Raw genomic sequence first — 23,481 nt, forward strand, 5'->3', positions numbered from 1 at the left:
GCGACGCCATATCCAACCGGCACCGCTGTTCGTGTTCGTGTTCTGCGACCATAGTGCGCCCGTGCGCTAAGCAGTGCAGTGCGATCGTCCACGAAAGAAGCGCCAGTTGTTGCGTGCGGCTCGGTGCGTTCGGTCCTGATAGCAATCGGTTTCCGGGCAGGCTTGGTGCTTGGTTCGGTCCGCACCTCGGTTACAGTACAGTGTTAATAGGTTACGTGCTGTGGGAAAAGTGCCAGAACACTCTTAACACGTCGTTGCGCGCAAACAGGGAACACAGGCACGCTCGCGCGCTCGTGCTTCCCGCACGGCGTCGTCTGTTCAGTCACGCGTACGCCATTAGTTTGGTGGTGCGGTTGCTGTTTTTGGTGCTGATTTGGCGCGCATCCCACAGCATGCCTACCGTTCCACCGCCCGCGATACGCGACCTGGAGGGACTGCTGGCGCCCGTCCTGCCCGCCGGCACCCGCGTGCTCGGCTACGAGTCGGAGTATCTAACTGCGCCCGGCGACAACTACGGCAGCACCATGCTGGCCGTTACGGTTCGTACCGCCCAGGACGCTTCAGTGCAGGAACGCCGCGAGCAGAAGGTAAACCGTTGTGTGCAATACGGTGTGCGGCAGCACCAAGATCGCGAGTGGGTCGGGGTTTTTGTCAAGCCAATCACTTACGGGGGGTGTAAATTAATCAACCGGAAATGGGAGAAAGCAAAGGTGTCTGCTCAAGAAAGTACACAAGCACAAAAAGAAAGGGCAAGAAAACGCTGAGCTGAATGTGTCGCATATTAATCATAACACAGCCCTCGGTAGCACCCGCCTTCAGCACGCAAACCACACTCACCACGTGGTGAGTTTGAAGATGGAGGCGCCCAGTCGGCTTCAGATGAATGGTCTTACTTTTGCCTGCTGCTTTTCCGCTACCAAGAAAATGGCAAAGCAATTAGCAGCACGAAGGTCGGGAAGCTCATCACAAGGAAGACACACACACACACACACACACACACATACACACACACACACACACACACACAATCGCGTAACCTTTTCCTCTGGTTTCCCCTTTTTGCTTTGCCTTCCGGCAGTTCGCAAAGAGGATGGTGTCACAGCATGGTGTGAAGCTGAGTCGCCTCGAACGACTCTGAAGACTCGGGCTCGAGTGTAAATGGTTAATCAAATTAAATCCCATCTTACGGGAAAGTGTTGACATGCCATTCCCTACTCCCGACGCTGACCCGTATGAAGTGTGTGTGTGGCTGTGTTAAAGTACGCTGAGCGTATCCCAGCATCGTAGCCATCTTGCACGCCCCGTTTCAACGAGCGGTGCCAGCTAGATCGTGTGGCCTCATAAATTGTAAATTAAATCCTCTCCTGACGCTACAGGACTGGTGGTTTAACAGCCACATGGGGTGGGCATGTCGGGAGGTGTATCAGTTTTGTGGCGAAGATAAATGATGCTATCTCCTGTTGCTGACTGGATTGATTGTGCTGCTTGTATAGGGATGGTGTATGTGATGTCGCAAAAGTGGCAACAAGCGCACATACATCGCCACACGACAAAGGACAGTGTGTGATGAACAGAGCACCAAAAGTGATGTTCTTTTTGTTGTTGTTCGTGTCTTATCTTATGGTCAAAAGCAGCGAGGGAAAAGCTCCTCGTGCTCGAGTGCTCTCGTCGCTCAATATCGCCCTGCTCCAAATTCAATACCATTCTGGTTCTGAATTTTACCAGCGTTTAATGTTGCTACATATAAAAAAAAACATATCATTCCTCGTTCGACACACATGGGCAATCGATTTCTCTGCGAGCATCGATAGCACCATCATCCTCGGGCATGATTCGGGCGTGTTATCTATTGCTTCGCTTCGCTGGAAGGTGTAAATGTGAGATACGTTTGATTGGTTTTTTTCATTTCAAGAGGATGTTCGACGTCGGCGATGGGTTTCGTCTGAAAAGGATTTCCTTTAAAGAAAGAGGTGTATAAGTGTACGCTTTTTGGAGAAGGAACGGGGATTTCGGTGTGTTTTTTTCTTTTTTATTTTTCAATCTTCTTCCGTTGCTGGAACTGCTTCACAGCTACAGCTGGATATTATTAGCTACAGGTGGTGAAGGCAGGCAAAAAAGAACTCAAATTCATAAGAGGGTTGGAGGGAGGATATTTGTTTTGTTTTTTTGAAAGTAAGTGCCGAGTGATCTTTCCCATTTTGATTCCCTTTAAGTGATGCTCGGATGGATTTTTCGCGTTCGATGCGAAGCGGTCTTCGTACAGGGATGATTAATTATGATCAATTGATTGAATACTTGCCACACACACACACACACACAAAGTGATGGAAACAAGAAGAAATGATGCTGTTTTTCTGCACACACAACAAAAAAACGCACAAGAAGCGCGATAGCAAGGTAAAGTTATTTAAAGACACCTGATTCTGCACCGGTTTCAAGAATGATGATTGGAGAAGAAAAAAGAAAGGCACGAATAAATGTTCTCAACCCATTCCTTATGGGTAAGGCACGTTTCCTGCCCAGGAGCGTTTGCGTCATGCACATTGTTTCAAACAATCTAAGGTAGTAGAGAAAGAAAGACAGAAGAGTGCATGCGAATCCTTCTAAAACCCAACCAGCCAACGGCAACAGGTGAATGCCGTGGCGTGGAACATGATTTATCGGTCCCTTGTTCTTATCCAACACCAACACACTTATCCGCCTTATCCGTGTGTATGTGTATGAGTGTGTACATCTTTAACCTTGAACAAGGCACGGCAAGAGAGGAGGAAAAATCGCACCAAATAAGGGGAAAAGAATAGCTGTTTTGATTTATTTTGTTTTCGTGTTGTTTTTTTAGATATATTTTGCTTCTTCGTTTCGTTCTCCATTCATTTTTGTTGTTCGAAAAAAGCAGAAAGCACGTTTCTTGCGTGTGAGTGTGTGTGTGAGCGTGATTGTGTGTCGTCTGCTAATGACGTGGCGAATGGTTTGATTCGGGCGCCAGAGCGAAAGTTTCCATCAACCACGTGCTAATGGGACGGAAAAACATTTCGCCTGAATGGCATCCAAGGCAATGGTTTTTGGGCTGTGTTCCACTATGCTGGTGATTGTTGTTGTATCAAGCTGTGATAAGATTGTTAGGAGCAATGCAAGATAGTTTAACGCGAAGTGAGCCTCAAATGCTTTTGAGTGCCTTTTTTGTGAAGCATTTCGTATGAAAGATATCATTAACAATGGATGAAGCTTTTGGAAACTTGTTTCAAAGGTTGTATGTAATTTAAAGCTTTTCTTCTTCCGGGAATTATTAGCAAAACCACTTATGCATTGAATAGGTTGCTTAATTATGGTATGTGTGGTGTGTGCTTTTTTGTATTATTATAATATCCATTGCGCTCTCTCTCTCTCTCTCTCTCTCTCTGATTATTTAATGATTCACTGGAAAGGACCTCTTTGCGAGACTCGAGACTAAGGATTCTGGGAATTTTCCTATTTAACCGAAGACATTTCCAACGCTTTTTTTAATGGAATCGGTAGTGGATACGTTCCTCTTTCGAGCTTTATCCTACGTTCAGGCGAATAGAAAAGAAAAACTCTCCCACTCCTTTGCACAAAAAAAAGAGCAAAAATAACCTCCGCATTGCTTCCAGGGTGTTTGTTTTGGTAGTTCAGCAAAAAAAAAAAAAGAAAAAGAGCCAACCATTTTTTCGATCCAGCAATGGTTTTTCATAACTGCCGGAAGATCTGGCTACCATTTCTGTGCCCTAGCGCCGTGCTGTGTTTCATTAAATTTTGCGGCCTACGGTCAAACCTTTCCTTTCTTTCTCTATTGAATCGAACTGTGCAGCGGTACAGCCAGGTTAAAGATCTGTGAACCTGAATGCGTGAACAATAACGAGAAAAAGCAGATCATTCAAGCAAAAAGCTGAAATGGACCTGCTACCCCCCAAAAAAAAGCGGTCGGAAACAGCTGTGTTTAGGGGTGTCCTTCTTTTTTTTTTTTTTGGGGCGGATGGTGGTTGGAGGAGGAAGAAAACGTCAACTTCACTTACACTTCTGAGCCGAGTGTCGAAGTGATTTATTGAAAGCCGTTTACTTTCCTTTTTTTCTCCCTTGCGTCCATCAATTGCACCGTTACAACGCTCGTACAAGTAAATGCGATGCTTGAGTTGATGCAAATTGTGTTTCCTTTCCATCTTGTTGTGCGTTTGGCCGCTTCTTCTTCTTCTTCTTATTTGGCCACTTTTTTCCCAAAACAACATACTTCACTTTAAAGCTTTCGGTAGGTGTTTGTGTTGAAAGATGTTTTTCCCGCTTTTGCGGAATGAAGTGCCAGTTGTTCGATGCCATGAATGGTAGAATTTGAATGAAAAATGGTTCACCGGGGTTGAGGCTGCTTAAAGTGGCCCGATGCTTCGTCATTTTTGTGATGAGATGATTTGTTTAATGCGATTAATGGTGTACTTCGAGGTACGGGGAAAAGTTGTTTACCTCGGAACAGTTGTACTGAATGGTTTCTTTTAAAGTTGTAATGATTGAAAAATAAATGATCATTGTTTTAAAATTTATACACAACATATTTCAATTGTGTTATCCGAATACAGTCTATTAACTACTTTTAATACTTTAAAAAGAAACTGAAAAATATAAATAACTGCTTGAAATGATTTGATACCATATTTTGGTCACCCGAACAACTAAAAGAGACTAAATACCTACTGAATAAATGCAACGACTTTCTTAAACGGCAGAAATTGTTCATCAAAACTTGTTTGTAAATGTTAAACAAATATTTATACCATGCATCAAAGCCGAAGAAACAATTCCTTATCGTAACAGATTTTCATATAAAAAATTAAAAGTTCTGGAAAACAATGCTGGAATTTACTGAAGCTGAAATGCTAAATATTGTGACGGTCTAGGCATCGGGCGACCAGTAGACATGCTGAATGTGAAGCTCTACTTTAAAGTCGGGTGACCAAATGTCCTCAGGCGGCCGAGCATTGTGCTGACTGTGCTGTCGAACTCTTCCAGTGTTCAACATTTATCACTGACCCAAATAATATCGAAAATAAGTTGAGTATACGTTGAAACTGATCTTGCGATGGGGAGATGTGAACACTTGAGAAGTGACCACACAGCTTTGGGACACGTTTGGGTCACTGAACTTTCAATCAATGTAGACAAAATTACCCAATAAAATAAATTACCATTGTTTCTAGTATTTTGTATTTAATATTTATAAGATATTTCAACTTCTTCTGATAAATATGCGTAAATTTATGAAAACTTTAGTGATTTGAATCGAATACATTGACCATAGTTTCGTTGTCTGCTTCATCATCAGCACAACAGCTGTTGCTGCTGATCTAACGCTGTTAGCTCCTCGCGTAATTACTAATTGATCAACTAATAAATAAAATATGACTTTTTTATTCTACCAGTGTCTGAAAAAAAACGATTTGATTTATTAAAACTGTAAAAAAATAGACATCAACGAATCATCACTAATTTAGTAAATTAGTATTTGTGTAATGCTGTAAAACAATTAAACACTGGGCGACTCCATTAGTTGTTCACATGCAAATTAGTTTTGCCTTTTAATAAGATTCATTTTCTGTATTTTTTTGTTTTTTTTTTTTAAGTATGGATCCCTGGTAAATATATCTGTGCTTGGGATTTTTATAATTTAAAATGAATTTACACCGCATTTTAAATTGTAAATTATAGTCTACTCTGAGCCACGCAAGACGCTTGTCTGTTGTTTCAACATATTGTAATAAAACCTCTAGAAATAGTTCATACAATAAAAATAATAAATTAAAAAAAAAAAAACTTCATAATAATATTTATTTGCCTACTCCCAATCAGGACAACTCGAGCAACGACGATCAACCGCCGGTAGAGCTGCTGCACCTCGTGGCCAAGATGCGCCCGAGCAGTGAGGAATTTCTCGAAATCTTTCAAATCGACATCACGTTTGTGAAGGAAGCCGCCGTCTATCTGAAGATAGTGCCCAGCCTGCTGGCGTTGCAGCGCGAGCAAGGCTTCGACGGCGATGGGGAACTGATCGATGTGTTCTGCCGCTGCTTTAATGCGCGCGTCTCGCTAGACCCTGCGGTGGAAAAGGTGGACCAGGACGGTGTGATGCTGTTCGAAAACCTGAAGCTGGCCGGCTACGTTACGGCGGACCGTCGCAAAGGCTTTAACCGCGAGCTGGCCCGATATGTGCTGAAGGTAAGGTTGGGCAGAGAGTAGAAAAGGATTTGAGTGGATACCCTTTTGTTTGGAACCCGTTTCGTTCGTTCGCTTCCTATTGCTTCCTTTTTTTTTTTTACTTTAGAAATTGGCCCTGTTTCATGCGATCCCGATAGCGTTGCGCTACCTGAAGCCGGACGTGTTTGAGGCAGGCATTCATAAGTATCTCGTCAAGATTGATATCGATGCGGGGTTGAGCCAGGCGACGCTCCGGCAGATGATGGATGTGTTTCGGCAGGATATCCTCCGGACCGGGGTCGAGGCGGGGCTGGCCGGGCGGGCTTACGCCAAGATAAACGAGTGCCATCGACGCCAGGCGCAGCTGATCTCGGACCAGCTGACCTGCTACTGTACCATGCTGCACAACGACCTGTGGGTGAACAATATGATGATCAAATATGGTAATTTTTCTTCCTTTTCCCAGTTTGTCACCATTTGATGTCATAAAGAAAACTAACAAAGCGGACACGTCCCTTTTTGTATCCTATTTTTACTATATACCCTCGGCTTCATTTGTTTTGCGTGGATTGGGATCCATTTCACGCCGACACGCCGATGCGCTTATCGGGCGAACAAACACACACACATACAGACCCGACCGGGCAGGTCCCGTGCAGCCTCAAGTTCGTCGACTTCCAGCTGATACAGATGGACTCGCTCGTGCGGGACGTTATTTTCTTCATCATCACCAGCGTCAACGATCCGGAGCTGGAGGCGCAGCTGGACGGCTACTTCGAGTATTACTTCCAGCAGCTGGCCGCCAACCTGGCCCGGCTGCAGTTTCCCTCCCAGGACGAACTGACGCTTGTAAGGTGGGTTGGTTTTCCCTTTTTTTGTACCCAAGCTCGCGCGACAGGGCATTAGGTTTCGCTTATGTTTGCACACAGGCACAGTGTGTACCCGCTGGTGGGACGAAAAACCCAAAAGCAATTAATTATTAGCACGCACGCGGCCGTTAACAAATGTGCTGGAAGGTGGAGGTGAAGGTTTGTTTCGTTGTTTCTCACCCGTCTCTATTGTCCCATGTCCTTGCTTTGGTAGCTTCCGGGAGGAGATCGACCGGGTCGCACCGTTCGAGCTGTATCACATCGTATCGATGCTGCGCGTGGTGCTAGCGCGCAAGGAATCGATCCCGGACCAGAGCGAACAGGACGCGGCACTGTTCTTCAACGACAACCTGGTAGAGGAGGACTACTATCGGCGGCTCGAGGTCACGCTGCGGATCTACGATCAGCGGGGCTGGATATAGGGCCCGGTGGTCGGTGGGTTTGAGTTTTGGGCAAGTGAACATTTAAAGGATGCGTTCAATTAAACGTAAAACATGGTGGTTTCGAGGTGAACGTTTGTTTAGGTGTAAATATGGTAGGAAAAATATAAAAATAAATAAACAGAAACCAATAACTTATATCACGTAAATAAATGAAGAAAAATAAACCAATGTTGATTGTAATGGAAGAAAATTTTGTTTTTATCTGTCTTGGGAAAAGTATCATGCGCACTTCCTTCACAGGCTAAATATTTAATAGATGACTTTCTGCTCTTTTCCAACAATCTTCGTATCACAATCTGAAGCGTTCCATGAATACAATCCATTTGACCGGATGTGATAAATATCATACAAAACTCGCTATTGCTGCTTCCCTGGAAATGAAAGTTGTTGAGACACGTTTTACCAAATTGAATTACCGTGGAATTAATCAGAAGTGAGGTCAGCAGTCGTTGAGTTGTCGATTGCTGTTGCTTCATTTCATCATATGCGTTAGCAAATCATTAGCTGTAATAGGAAACTATAAATTTTAAGCATTAAAATATTCAAGAGCACAATAGCCTCTTAATGGAATATATTACAGGGTTTTGCTGAGTCACTTTCTAATCTGTACAGCATTTTTCATTTCTTGAGATATGTTTTTCAACAGCTGTCAAATGTTGTGATTACATAACAATATTGTTTGATTTAATTTTCCACGCGTCTCAAACTGGATTGAGTTGGACAGTTGTTTGTGGTGTGTTGAAAAACATGTGTAAGAAATGAGACTTTATTGTGAAGCCACTACAATACACGGTTTTTCGAGTCAATTTCCAATGTTTCCAACATTGTTCATTGCTTGCCAAAAGTTTTTCAACAATTGTCAAATGTTGCAATTGCATACTATTCCACAGAGGTGTTCAAACTAAAGGCATGTGCTTATCTTTACAGGGGTTTCAAAGTCACTTTCAAATGTTCTTATTCTTCTTTTTCTATTGACGTAACGTGCTACGCGAACATACCGGCCTACAGAGGCTTTCAAGACTTAATTCATTATCACACATCCGGATAGTTAATCTTTGCTACGAGGGGACGGTCCGTTCTAGGTTTGAATTCATAACGGGCATGTTATCGAGTCGTACGAGTTGACAACTGTACCACGTGACCTCCCCTTTTCAATTTTCAAATCTAAACTTTGTTATTAACCGCGTGCAAGATGTAAATCCACATCAATTTGACATTTCATTTCCATCAATATAGCTTTTAATTTCATCAGCATGATTTTCAATACGTCTCAAGCTGGATTGAGTTTGACAGATCTTTGTGGTGTGTTGAAAATTATGCGTAAGAAATTGAAATTGAATTGAATTTGTTGTGTGTTTAAATCTGAAATTTCATTTTGAAGCAAATACACCATTTGACAGCTGTTGAAAAACATCTTGGATGTGGTGAATAATTATGTGCACATTCGAAAGTGGCTTGCAAAACCCTGTATTCACCGCCTGCAAGATGTTCTTCAACAGCTATCACACATTGGCTGGTATTATTGAATCCGTTCGTAGCGGCGGCGTACGTCCCGACACTCATTTTCCTTACGTACTAGATGGTTGCTACAGTTATTCACTGCGGCGTTGTAGGACCGGGCTCAAGAAATGAGTTGCCATCCCTAGAATTTGATGTGAGCGCCGTACGTTCCCGCTACGAACGGATTCAATAATACCAGCCATTGTATTGACATCACAATAATTTTTCAGTTCTTTCACATGATTTTCACCACGTCTCAAGCTGGTTCTTTGTTATGTGTTGAAAATCATGCGTAAGAACTGAGACTTTATTGTAATGTCAATATAATATGTGAAAGAGCCGGTCTCGTAGTACAGTCGTCAACTCGTACGACTTAACAACATGCCCGTCATGGGTTCAATCCCCAAATAGACCGTGCCGCCATACGTAGGACTGACTATTCTGCTATGGGGAGGAATCAATTAGTCACTGAAAGCCAAGCCCACAAGTGGTACAGGCAGGCCTTGACCGACAACGGTTGTTGAGCCAAAGAAGAAGAAGAAGCTGTTCAAGAACATCTTGCAGGTGGTGAAGAGCACATGCCTTTAGCTTAAATAATTATGAGGAATAATAATCTGTTTAAATACAACAAAAAAAAAATTGCTAATTTTTAACAAGTTTATGATTAGTAAGACATTAGTTATTGAAAATTTAAAGACATTCAAGGCTATTGTACGAACAAACTATCTTCTTTCTTGTTTACCTATGCGGTCATGCTATCCTATACAGGCCTTCGAGAATTATTAATACAGCTGCATACTCAGTCTTTGCAATGGGAAAACGGTTCGATTGAGACTCGATTCCATCCAGCCTTGTAGGAGCTAACGCATCTATCGAATAAACCAGCCGTCCCTGTACATACAACAACATAAGATATCATATTTCTTTTTTTTATTGTTTATCATATTTCAATAATTTTTTTTTGTGTGCTGTATTTTATGTATGAATTGTTATAAATAATGTATAACGTTTTACTAGTATCTTAAATATTTTTTTTTTAAATATTCGTTAGAAAAACCGTTAAAAATAGTAAAACTTCAGGTAAAAGACAAACAGAAAAGCTTTCTTTTGTGTCCGTGCTTAAAGCTCTCACCATTATGATAAAAGCTTTCCTAGAAGCTTTTGCTCTTGTACCGTGCATCTGCAGCCATCTCTTTCTACGCAGCATAAGACGTTTGAAATTCGTTATGAAGGGAGTTCAAATTTAAATACGATGTGTGTAAATAAAATGATTTATACGTTATCGATACTTACATATTTTATAAAACTTTCCCAAAGTTAACTAGTACCGCTCAAAAGAGCAATAAATAATGGTTTACATGACGCCGAAGCAACCGTAACTGTGGAAAAGTAGATAAATGAGAAATCCATTTGTTCATTACATTTAATTAATAATAGTTATTGAAGCTTGGTCGGTAAAACATATGACAAAAATAATTTAAAAAAAACGCATTTGGTGGGAATGCGTGTGATTACTTTTGTTAATGCAGCATTGAATTAGATCAATAATATTCAAATAGTAAAATTAATGAGCAGCAATAGCACAAAAATAATTCAACACAAATGTTGAATTTCTGATTGATGAACAGCAATAACATGGCTACAGTTATTCTTATTTTATCCGATACATGTCTTATGTATTTCTAGACTCTAAGTAGCGTAGCGTGCCGAGGCCCAGTGTCGTCATGCGTGTTAGCGTAGGTCAGTTGATGGACATGCAGTCAATATTCGCCGGTCGGTAGCAAAATCCTCCTTCTCTACCACAAAACAGATTCGCAGAAACAGTCCCCATCCGTACCAGGGAATGGTTATTTTTATCTGATTTTCTTCCCCTTTCTACTTGCTCTTATAAGTATCGCGTTTGCTGTTCCCCTTGAACGGCAGCCGAGGCACACTTTCATCGATTGTGTTCACAATCGCGGCTCTATCTAACCATAACATCCGCCTGCACGAGGTTCGGGTCGAGGGAAGAGTGATCTCACTTTGGGCGCTTCGTTTTGAAAATGAAAAAAAAAAACAAACTTTAAATGGTTTCATTTAGCGAAACCTTCCCTTACCAACTCCTTCCTCCCCCCCCCCCCCACACGCACACAACATGGTTCATTATGTAACGCTGCAAACGGCACAAACTGTTGCTCTGCATAATGATGACCAGTGTTGCTGCTGGATCGTCATGGAAATGAGAAGAGCTCAAACGGGGCGCGGGAAAGTGTGCGAAGCGAAAGAAAAGAAATGAAAATGATAGTCTGGCCCCATTAAAGGTCCCGGTGCCATTTATCACAATAAAAATTAAAACACTCACACACACACTCACGCATACGCGCTGCGATACGAATGTAGGACGACGCCCGGTCGTGGCGAGAGATCAAGCCGGCCAATTAATTGATCAAAAACCTGCTTTTTCTCCCTATTTTTGTTTGCAGTTTTCGATGCAATATGACGTGTTGCGGGGAATGGTGACAAAAAAAAAATGAAACAACAATAGGCATAAAATTTATGCTACGAATGAATGCGTGAGTAAATGAAGCAATGTATGGAGAGAGGCGAAACACTCCGTGTGCCATGGTGAGACGGTGCTGCATACGAAGCTGAAGTCAAAGCATGATGATGGTGGTGGTGGTGGTGGTTGTCGAGATGTCGGGATGCAATTGACCCAAGCCTGCAACATGAGCATGGAATGCATAATAAACGCTGATAATGATGGTGCTGGCAGCGGCTGTGGGGTCACACGTCCCGGCAACAATGTGCCATGTGGGCCGAGCCAATGAAGGGAAAGCCAACCTCCCCTTATAGTTGGGAGTGGGAATTACATTTCATTCCCTTACAGTCCTACCTCACAATAACCTTGGATTGAGTTTAATTTTATATAGTAAAATCATTAAAATGCCTCTCACGACCACGTTGGGTCAATATAATTATAAATCATCGGATATAATTATAATAATCGCAAATGCAACACACAGACACACAATCACGCAGTCCCGATTCCCGATTGGTGCGGCAAGGTCAACGAACATGAAAGAAGAATTGATTGGCAAGCTTTTTTTTTATTGGGGAGAGGAAATTTATCGGGAAAACCAATTTTATACTGCACTTGTACGGGTGTTGGGGGCGCGAAAAAATGTAAAATAAAACATTCCAGACTTTCGGGCGAAGATTTGCCGACATCTGTAGGCGTACCTATAACAGACGGCTGTGCACTGCAAACGACGGTAGCTAATAAGACTTTTGGAGGATCGTTTCTGCTATTTGTACCCAATCCTCGAATGTCCTTGAAAACGAAGGTCATTTCACTGCATATTGCAGAGGTGGTGGTTGTTTAATTTCCTCGGAGAATTGGGTTTGAGATTCTCTTTCACTGAAATTACAATGCCTCTATTGTGGCGTTTGCGTGCTCATGTACTCAGTCTGGTCTCAAGTGAGGCTTCTCGAGTGTGATAATGCAAAAAAGCTTCCGGGTATGCAGCTGATAGAGATGCACACTGAAATGGTCTTCGATGTAACCGGTGGCAATGCACTCCCTATCGCCTGCAAGACCTGAACGTGCTGAACGGACGAACGCAAGAAAGTGAAGGTTATTCACACCCGACCGGACGTCTGGTTTTGAATCGATTGTACGGAGTGGATTTCTTGTAGGAGTGGTTTTTTATCGTCATCCTTGTTAATCGTTCTTTAACATTTACAGTAAATGGGGCTTTATTGCAATAAATCTTAATCTCTATAAATTAAAAAAATATGTTAAGACAACTCGTATAGGATCAGCAGTTTGTCAGCTGTTTGAGCTGAAACAAAACAGCAACATGCAGTATGTCATTGACACCTCAGCGGTAATAAACAAATCCATCGATATTGGGTAACGGTGAACTACATTTCTCAAACATTTCTCCACCAACTCTCGCTCTCTCTCTCTCTCTCTCTCTCTCTCTCTCTGCCCATTCTTTTGTGCGATCACTCGAATGTGTCCATTATGGTCAGCAACCTCGCCCAAGGTAGCAAAACATCGGGCACATGCAGCACTGCAAGCAGCAGCAGCAGCAAGTGCAGTGAAATGCAAAACAAAAGGTATACAGAAACAAAAAAAGAGACCACGCCATCAATATGGGTCGCGTCATCATCGTCTCTCTTGGCGTCCTTGAGTCGGCACTGGTTGGCGTAAACCGACGCGGGATCAAGGGCTGGCAGTAATGCCACCGATGTGTGTGTGTGCTAATGTGCAAATAGGGGTAGTTCGCAAGCTTAATGCACCAATAGGCAATAGGTTTACCAAGTGTGTGCTGTGCAGTGTGGGAAATGGATTGTCGGGCGAGTAATAAAAGTGGATGAGGTTTTAAAATTTCATTTGACCATTTCTTGGCCTTGCAGCAACACACGGGTAGCGTCATATAACTCTTTACTTTTGCAATCGATGATGATGAGCTTGAGTAGTGGACATGTTGTAGTTAATGCAGAGCATATGACTTTAGTGTTTCCTTCCTCTCTTATCTCTTATCTAACACTTGCTGAAGCTACAAGAGGTTGCAATTGCTTCTCTTGAAGCAAAACTTGAAGATTGCTTTGCAAGCATAAGATTATGAGGTGTTTCCACAAGCATTTCTGTGCGTTATGGCACTTTGAATGAAAAAAAGGAATTTGTTTTTCAATAATACTCTTTCTTTTGACGATTAGCTCCAAATGAGCTCGTTAGTGATTAAGGCGTTTTTTTTTGTAACCAAATTACCAAGTTCAAGGACGTCAGAGTTCTGATAAGAACTCTATCAACGGGCTCCTTTCCGTTTTAAGTTCGTAGGCTGAAATTTCAGCCTGTCAGCTGTTTGCATTGTGTTGCAGTTTTCGAGCAGCTTTCAAAGTTGGTATAATATACAGGTAGGCTTATCTCATGGTGTATGTATTTAGAAGTCTGGTTTTTATCGCCTCTGCTTTTGAAGATTTCAAGAGTGTTTTGTGTATTCGTCAAGTTTCCAGTAATCCTGTTTGAACAAAAGTTTTCACCCGTACTGTCAAAAAGTGACGCTCAAATTTGGTTATAAAAAACATGATATGAGACCACCTGGTCTACATACACTTTGATTCTAGATCCCATCACCTGATCTCTTCAATGCATCTTGGCATAAGTGAAAACTCATGCTCGTACGGAAAACAGGCACTCGAATCTAATTCTAGCTTTGAGGTTGAAATAATCTAGACTGCAAATCGCAGTCTAGTTTTGTGTGTGTATTTGTATGGAGTGTTGACATGATTTCAGCCTCCAACTGTGAAATTCCATTAGAAAAAGCTGACTGGAGTCGTAAAGGGCCCCAATTTGTGATAGTGACAAGCGCATAGTTTATATCATACAAATAAAAGATTTATTTTTTTGCAAAATAGTGATCACTATTTCATGGAGAGTTGGCCTTCTAATTTATTTAATTTACTTTAATACATTAATTTTATTGAGTTTGTGCGCCTTTTTGCATAGAATCTGACTAACTTCCAATAAACAACCGATACAACATTTGTAGGTCAATATTTGAGTAAATCTTATTATAGGATACGTTCACTTATGATTTGAAGAAAATTTGATGAAAGTTAGATAGTTTTCTTCTTCTTCTATTTGGCGTAACGTCCTACGCGGACATGCCGGCCTATACAGGCTTTCCAGACTTAATTCATTACCACGTAGTCGGACAGTCAATCCTTGCTACGGGCGGTCCATTTTGGGCTTGAACCCATGACGGGCATGTTATTGAGTCGTACGAGTTGCCGACTGTACCACGGGACCGCCAATTAAGTCAGAGAGATTAATACGTAATATTTATGTTTTAATGTTTAATCGTATTAGTAGTATATAATAATAAATGACTAACATTTTAAATTATTGCGATAAAACTGATAAAGCTGACGCTAATGTTATCATAAAAATGATAATGTGACATTTTTGAAAAAAAAAAAATATTGTTCTTAGATTAATCATTCCAATAGTCCAAAGGATCGATTTTAGGCATCAGATTGTGAGATGAGTGACTGTTACCTACATGTTATAGTCTAAAGTATTAATTCCGATTTTCATAATTCTTTAATTTGTGAAATAACATAAAAAACATCGCATACCACACACGCTGTAATCCGATTAAAATGTGTTGTCTTTGCTTGCCTGGAGGCTGGTCCACGCGGCAACAAGACACCCTCTAGAAAGCGGCACAAAGTTCGAAGTCTGAAAAGGCTCGGCAACCAATTTCGCTGTCTCATCGAGCTGCAAAACAAAAAGCCGATCTCCACAAAACGGGTTTGGCAAGCTGTCTGAGATGGAGACAGAACAAATAAGACTAAGGCAGAAGCAAAACGAAGAAGCAAAACACAGCAACAAACAAGCAACGAATACCAAAATAATACAAAACAATGCACAGCACCAAACAACAACAACGGCGAAGCGCAACAAGCAGCGCGTAGGGATACAGGTTTTGCGCGGTTTCGAACGCGCCGTTGCCAAGCGCACACAGATCGATGCGCACACGTGTGTACGGGCTGATGGACATGATGATGGGAAGTTGCTGCGTACGTGTGCGTGTGTGTGCGTAGGGTGTACATTATGTAATGGTATTTATTTTTAGTGCTTTTCAATGTGCCCCCCAGGCTTAAAAGATGAACTCAACCTTCCAGGGGTGGAAGATATAGCAAAACAGTTTCTTTAAGGTTACGAGCAGTTTAGAACGAGTAATGATCGAACAGTCATCACACGGTCACTGTCAAAGGCATTTGAAGTGCGGTCAGAACAGAGCGGAGTACAGAAATAAACCGGCCAACTCAAAACTATCAAGCCGCTTGTCCATGTAGGTTGTTCAGTTTTTTTCTTCTTCTCTGAAATCAGGTTTAAAAAATGCAAAATCGAAAACATCGGTGGCGTGATGTTCGCTCATTCGAAGGCCATCCAGTCTGTGCGAATCATTGTGATCACGCTTCTACCCTGTGGGAGAAATCCTGCACGAAGATTTTGCTTTGCATGAAAGCATTCCTTCGACAGATAAGATATAGAACGTTTTCGCTTTTCATTTTATCGCAGAAAAATGCAACGATCTTCTAAATGCCACATGCAACTCACCGGACACAACACAAAACGTGCCTGCTTTAGACGATCCTATTACAAATTCCAAGTTCACCTGAAAGGGTCGTAAATTAAAAATCAACACAACTATCATCACCACCCGCCGCTCTGGAACGCAACCCCAAGCAGGGTTGGGAATACAAACACAGCAGGATCGTAAACAAATGAAATCCATGTCCATGTGTTTGACCACTCCCCATCGGCCACGCAACCGCTTTTCCCGTGGAGAAGGTAATCGGAACCGACCAATTTTAACGAGCATAACGCGCGTGTTTTATGTGCTGTTGCTACTGCTGCTGCTGCTGCCTTTGTTTTGGCATTTCGATAATCCTCACGCCCTCCCGATTCTTCGTGTAACCTGCCCAAAAAAAACGTACGCCCAATCGGTTTTATGACAATTTTATGGGACAGTTTTACGATCGTTTAATCGGTTCGGAAGCGAACTAGTTTGCAGGGTTCAGTATGGGTTTACATTGTTTAATTTTGTTTTTTTTTTCTTCTGTCGGTAGCTTTTTTGTCTCGTGTTGTTTAACCTAATTGCTCTATCAGCGCCCCAGACCACACACGCAATTGGGTAGAGGGTGATTTAAACAGTTCACTGACCGGGGTACATTAGTGAGGAATGGGCATCTTAATTTGTTAAGGAAGGAACTGAATTAAAAGATGATTAAGTATGTCAGCCTTTTACACGATCGTTTTAACTTCAAGATCAATGTTTCCGTTTTAAAACAGCTTGCATCATGCACCGGCAAGCACCCTCATTGAAGCTGCATTACGCACAAACATAAACGCAAATCAGCTGAGTGTGTTCAGCCCGCAAGCAACTAAAAAGCAAGCAGAAAAACGACCGAACGAACTCTGTTTGTCATTGCCGTTCTCTTGCCTGTATTATATTGACCGCTACTCTGCACACCTGTCATCTGTCTGTCGGCATTCCAGCACTGCTCACAGCGCAACGTGCTGATGCGGTCTGAATTGCTTGAGGGCGCCGCAAGACGGTTTGCTTCCTTATTACCGCAGAGCTGCAGAAGCGCCAACGATTGCAGCCGACTGTCGACACATTTGCCGACGTTTGCACCTTGAACCGTTTCTCTCGGTTTCGGCCGTTGTCTTTGTGGTTGGTGGTTTTCTTCCTGCTGCTGCTGCTGCTGCTACTGCCGCTAGGTGTGTTCGCGTGCATCGTCCGTAACCTTGGCCGATTGCGGAGCGTGTACGCATGTTTGACATTGACACTTGGAGCTGGTTGCATTATTTTGTTTACGAATCGCTTCGCCCAACGATATAGCGGCGGATTCAGAAGAAATGGGGTAGATTTTTTTCTTGCATCAAGTGATTGTTGGTTTTTGCGATTTTGAGTGAAGCATGATAGTAGTTCTATAATAAAAAAAAACTTGGGATAGGCACAATATGTTTTGATGAACATTTCTATGAATATCCCTTTTATTTTTTTGTTCAAAAATCGTAGGAACGCACCAAAAAATCATGTGAACTGACCAATAAATCGTGGGAAACTGTAAAACATATTACAATAATAATATTTGAGCTATATTCTTTGAGAATTTAAAATTAGTTTGGTAAAGTATTGGAATCTGTTAAAAGATGTACTTAAACTGTATTATTTATGGAGTAAATTATTTAAATATTTAGCTGAGGCATATTTTTCATTTCTATGCCTCAGCTAAATCCAACATTTAACTTATTTTCAACCACAGATTATTTACTTTAATGCAATACTTTTACATGATATTTTTTTTTTATTCAGTAGGGACGGCTTTTTACATGATATTAATTAATTAAAAATGTGAGCATAATACGTGTTTTGTATTGCATAGCTTACAAAATGAGATTCACCTAATTATACTTAATTATTAATTACCTTTCTGCCTATTTATTTTATTCTAATTAATTACACCTAACTGTGTACAATCTATAGCATGTGTTGAAATTGAAAAGAATCTCAACAACTAGGAGGATCTATATTTTTTTTATTCAAAGTGTGATCAGTATTATTTAGATTTACGAAAGTCATATTGGCCAAAAGGACAATTTTAATTATTTAATGGTAACCGGAGAAGACCAGGAGCCCTTATTGCTCATGAAAACTAAAGGAATTGAGGTACATTCACATTCAACTGTTTTACTTTCATAAATGCTGTTTATGATCATTTTGGGCAAAATATTACAGAAAATATCTTTCCAAGAACAACAATACTTACCAAGAATATCTATCGAATGACATCGAAATTATGAAGTGTAGCTTCAGAATTGGCCAAGATATTTGCAAAAACAACTGCGAAAATGTTGAGTTCGAATCACAATAATATGAAACATTAAACAATTTGTTTCATTGGATTCGATTTTTTGTGATTAGTTAAGAGTTGTTATTGATGTTTTCTTGTTACAATCTACATAAAAAATGGTATTTGACTAAGTGTGTATAAAACTTCTAGTACACTTAAAAGCACGATACTTAATAATATGCACAATTAAAGAAGATATAACTCATTCCAACTGGTAGAACCGGCTTCCAGCGGTATTAGGGTAAATGTACCTATAGTGGTGGTAGTACCAATAGTGGTGCTATTGCTCTAAAATGGGGTTCATAGGGCAAATTAAAAGTAATTAAGTTATTTAAGCTAGTGTGAAATGTTCTTCAGCCTTTTACAAAGGGTTCAAAAGTTAAATGGGGCCATTCCGGTACTTAGTGACCGAAAAATCCATTATTTTGTGAAATGTGTCAACATTTTTCCAAAATCCTAAGGATTTCATAACGAAACTCATTTTTCTGTTAACGTTCTAAACGACCACATAACCACGCAATTACTAGTTTTTCAACATAACTGTTATGTAATGTTATTGTTTTACTAAAATTATTTGCCTTTTGACCATATTTATGCATTTTTGAGTGTTTTTTACCATAGTGCCATTATAGGTACACAAAACAGGCATGTTCCTATAGTGGTTATAGTTATAAAATCAATAAAAACAGGTCGTTTTAGATTTTTTCGAGGATATTTTTGACATGTCGTACTGTTTTCACTAAAATAAGCAACAGAAATGAGTTTTATGTAGGTAATTTACCAAAAACAGGCCAAAATTCGCTTATATGGCTGAATGAAAAATTGACTTCAAATCAAGCACACTCTTCCGGGTGTAGGTTGATGACAGGTGTGATGCAGTACTTTAGTCAATAGTTTCATTGATCAAATTTATACATTTTTTTTACGATCATATTACGCAAGAAACCTATATTATGCCAGTAATCCTGGCTATTCATACGAAAACAGCTTATACACCGTTTTTGATGCATTTTTGTTTACCACCACTATAGGAACACAATACGACGACTATAGGAACCATACCACCATTATAGGTACACCGAGGCAGTCACAACAATATGTATTTTTTCGTAAATTTGATGTATTTCAGGGTAAAAATGGTTGTGATTGCGAAGATAGAACATATTCCAAAACATATGTGTTAAAAAATTCAGAAATTGTCCTTCCTGTCACTTTAAATCCATTAAAACACATCGGTACCACTACAACTTGCACCACTATTGGTACATTTACCCTATTTACTTTGTTTCGCCAAGCTGGCCAAATGACAATCACACACTCACACAATTTCACAATTGGAACCGGCTTACTTACATTGTACGCATCCAAGCAACAAGCTTTGTTGCCTTGGAAACACACCCCAGCTGTGGAACCCAGTGATTTAAAGCAAAGGTCGGTAAGTAAAAAAAAAACGCCCCACACACAAAACATACGGCTTTATCGTTCTGCTTCAATTATGCTACCAATCACGGCCGAAACCTGCTTATCAGTATCGAAGCCCCAACCGCGGCCGAGCCGTGCCACGCGTTTAATTAACGCATGACAGCCATATTTTGACAGCGCTTTACAGATTTCGATCTTGGTCGTGATGATGACGTAAAGGGAGAAGCGAATGGATTCTACACACAGACACACACACACACCGCGCAAATCGAAAACCTGATTGTTGTTCCTCTCATGAGAAGTGTTCTTATTTTCCTGTTGTGGCATAGAAGCCATTCTTTCGAGACGTTCCCTGTAGCCAAGCAGGTTCAAGGTTGTGCTATCGGTACGAGTGGACACTACACGCAAACAGGTCTAGGCCCTCCAACCCTTTTTTGGCAGACGCGTGTGTTTTGATTTTTAATATTTTTTTTTCTCTTGAATTTTATACCGATCGAACCAGCGGACCATTAGAGAGGTACGCTAAGCTTTTCGGTAAATAAGAACCGAACCATCCGGAAGAATGTTTGGTTGCCCACCCTTCGGTCGGAGGGTTGTGTAACCGTGCACTGATAAGGCGTTGGTTCGCAATTCTTCCCCTCGCTCGAAATGAACAGCCAAACAGCGAGCGAGAGCGAAAGAAACGTGCGATCGTAGCTTTGTGCTTTACAATAAACGTGCAATTTCAAGTGATCATTATTATGGCAAAAAAAAAAACACATAAAATTCGTGACTTTGCTCCATGCTCTAGTGAAAGTGTAATCTCATGGTTTTTTGTTCGTTCGAGGTCCACTCATTGCACCGTGACAATAACGGAAGGTCATGTCTGAATTACCCCGGAGCAAGCATTATCTATTCCCATTTTTATGACGCGAAACTCCAGGTCCACACCAGTCAGCTGTCGTAATGTTTTATTGCCCGGGGCTCATATAAACCGTACACATCCACCACCACCAGGGAAAAGGAGGTCAAATTGACTCCAGAGGACATTGTCCAACTTGTCCGGGCTGCTACTGATAAATGGCAAAGAATCTTCTTCACTCAGCCACACACGTACCGCGCGTTCTGCGGCGCTGGACTGAACGTTGGACTCGGGAGTGCGGGAAGCGTCCGTCTTATCCGTCCCGGAGCTCCCCTCCGAATCATGCAGCAAACGGGTGACCGGAGAGTGATGCGTTGATAATCATTTTCGCCACAGCACGCACCGATTCGTCCGGCCTGGCATGGGGGCGCTTCATTATGCTCGTTCGTGGGACGTGGTTCTTCTGCACGTTTTTCTTCGCTTGCACATGAAGCTTAAAGCTTTGAGGGAGAAATTTTCCCATCTCTGGACTAATGCCCAGAATACACGTTGGTCGGGGCCGTAACAGTAGCGAAACGTGCCGCTCACGTTCTACGGTAGAGCGTGTGTTTTGGCGCAGTCAAGTGTGAAGTAAGACGGAGCTCCACGCTGGGGTTCGATTGAGTAGAGTAAGATATTGACCTATCTTTGCTATTCCCGTGCGAGCGGCGGTAGACTAATGGGAGGTTGATGGGGCATGGGGCACGTTTTCTCAAACCACCAATTATCGAGACGGCTGCTGGCGAGCCTCCAACACGAATGGAACCCGGGCACGAGACCGACTGGTGTGTTTATCGGCTAATTAGTGTCGTTTAGCAACGGCGCTAAATGGGACCGATGAGCTGTGATGGAAATTGATTTGTTTTAGTAATAGCTTAATACACACAGCACACTATTAGCGTGCCTTATAGCCACGGAATGAAGTTGTCATACTCACATTGAACCTTCTTCAAACTACTACCCAAAGAACCATTATGCGTTGTAATTGATCGTTCGTAATCGATCAAAAATAGCGATGCAATGCTCCAACCTAATCAGATCACTTACACCACTCACAAGCAACCGAGGTGTGATTCTTTGACAATCGTATTTTTTTGCAACTGCATACATTGCAAATTGATAAGAGAGACTTGCACTACATTCGCGCTTGGGTAGAGTATTTCATCATCATTCCTGTCGCTGCAAGTTGTTTCCTTTTTCGGATTCAATTTCAACCTTTTCTAACATCACAATAACACGCGCGAGATAGGCCGCGGGCAGACTGCTTCAATGCGTTGTAACGTAAATTACCTTGACGTTGTTTAACAACGCCTGTGCGATTGCTAATCAGCAATTGACTACTGGAGCGTGTTGGAGTGTTATTCTTGGATTGCTGCATTACTCCGTTGGGGTAACACCGAAACAGGGTGTCCCTCATCCTCATGCCTTCATGGGGAGGGTGCCTCATGGGGTACTGTACTGGTATGTTTCTATAAAAATTCAATCATAGTAGCCGCGCCCCGCTACTCCTTATAATCAGCAATTCGTTCATACAGCGTGCGGGCAAGCACTCTTAGCCGCCTTAGCTACTGGTAATGATCGGTTGATCGCCTTTTAAATAATTGCCAGCAGTAGCTGTTTGTTTGAATTGCCAGTAGACAACACTCCGCTTGAGGACGCTTTATCGATGAATGTGTCTTTTTTTGTTCTTTTTAGTTCCTCCCGAGAGACAAGGGGGGTAAATCCCTGGGCTATCTCTTCACAAACGGCCGTACGAGTGGGTATCGTCGAAGAAGACAACCACCTCTAGTGAGTGGGTGCGATAACGATTGATGGACACGTACATTGGTTTAAAAACAATGGGTGGTTTTAGATGCTCCTGGAGGTCATCGAAAGGGAAATCTCGTTCGATTACGGGAGATGGATGGATGGAGAGCGGTAATAAGGAGCACACGGTAAGGCATTATTGAGCATCGAAGATCAAGAGATAAATGTTTGTTCATTCAGCGAAGGATTTCAATGGCAGCGATTACACAACAGGAATTGTTTGACTGGCATTGTAATCACGTATGGGGATGTAAATAGTAGTATTTTGTTTGCAGGTTTACACAACCATTTAACACTTCTAATAGTACCAGCGGCAGTGCTTTGCATTTCTTTGATTTGCGACTATTAAGATGTTAGCACGTGTGCAAATTTACTCGGACAACTTGAAGCAAAAAGGTGTTAATTGAGAATTTTGGAGTTGAATAGATGTCTCAGATGTGTTCGTTTACCTTAAAGCAACTACTGTCGGGACCAGTTGGGAGGAATGTCCCGTCCACCTAATCCTATAAAAATAGTGTCTTGACATCTCGAGACCTTGACACTTTTCTTTCTAGAATTTGTGTGTATTTTTCTACCCAAATGTCTTATGTCTTCCCAATATTGAACGTGCGTGTGGCGTGTGATTTCGAGTTTGAGATTTCATCGACACGAACGCATTAGAGGTAGAATAGAAGCGCGAGACAGCGAGACCATCAGTCATCTGACCAGCTGACAAGGGAGCTATTTTTGTCATAAAGTTGCCATTGCCGCTGTACGCAGCGTACGTGCCGCTACTAGGTCCGCCATTCCGCGGGAAGCGTGTCCGGTGACTCGGTTGTCGATGTGTCTCGTACCGCCGTACCGTAGCGCACTCGGAGATGCTGATAAAAATGGCTTCCCGCCGGACCCATCGCGGCTCAATCAAACCATCGCATCGCTGCAGCTATCTATTTGCTATTGTGTTTTGTGC

At 41.8% G+C, this 23,481-nt stretch overlaps 1 protein-coding gene across 1 annotated transcript; it reads left to right on the forward strand.

Annotated features, from left to right (window-relative positions):
- The first annotated feature begins 58 nt into the window (after nucleotides 1-58).
- On the forward strand, nucleotides 59-7,653 carry LOC120903896. Its single transcript, XM_040313563.1, has 5 exons — nucleotides 59-587; nucleotides 5,851-6,216; nucleotides 6,323-6,638; nucleotides 6,830-7,049; nucleotides 7,279-7,653. Exons 1-5 carry the CDS (start codon nucleotides 393-395, stop codon nucleotides 7,484-7,486), a joined length of 1,305 nt encoding a protein of 434 aa, XP_040169497.1. The 5' UTR covers nucleotides 59-392; the 3' UTR covers nucleotides 7,487-7,653.
- The last annotated feature ends 15,828 nt before the right edge of the window (nucleotides 7,654-23,481 follow it).

Source organism: Anopheles arabiensis, chromosome 3 (assembly GCF_016920715.1).
Source record: "Anopheles arabiensis isolate DONGOLA chromosome 3, AaraD3, whole genome shotgun sequence".
NCBI classification, from domain to species: Eukaryota; Metazoa; Arthropoda; class Insecta; order Diptera; family Culicidae; genus Anopheles; species Anopheles arabiensis.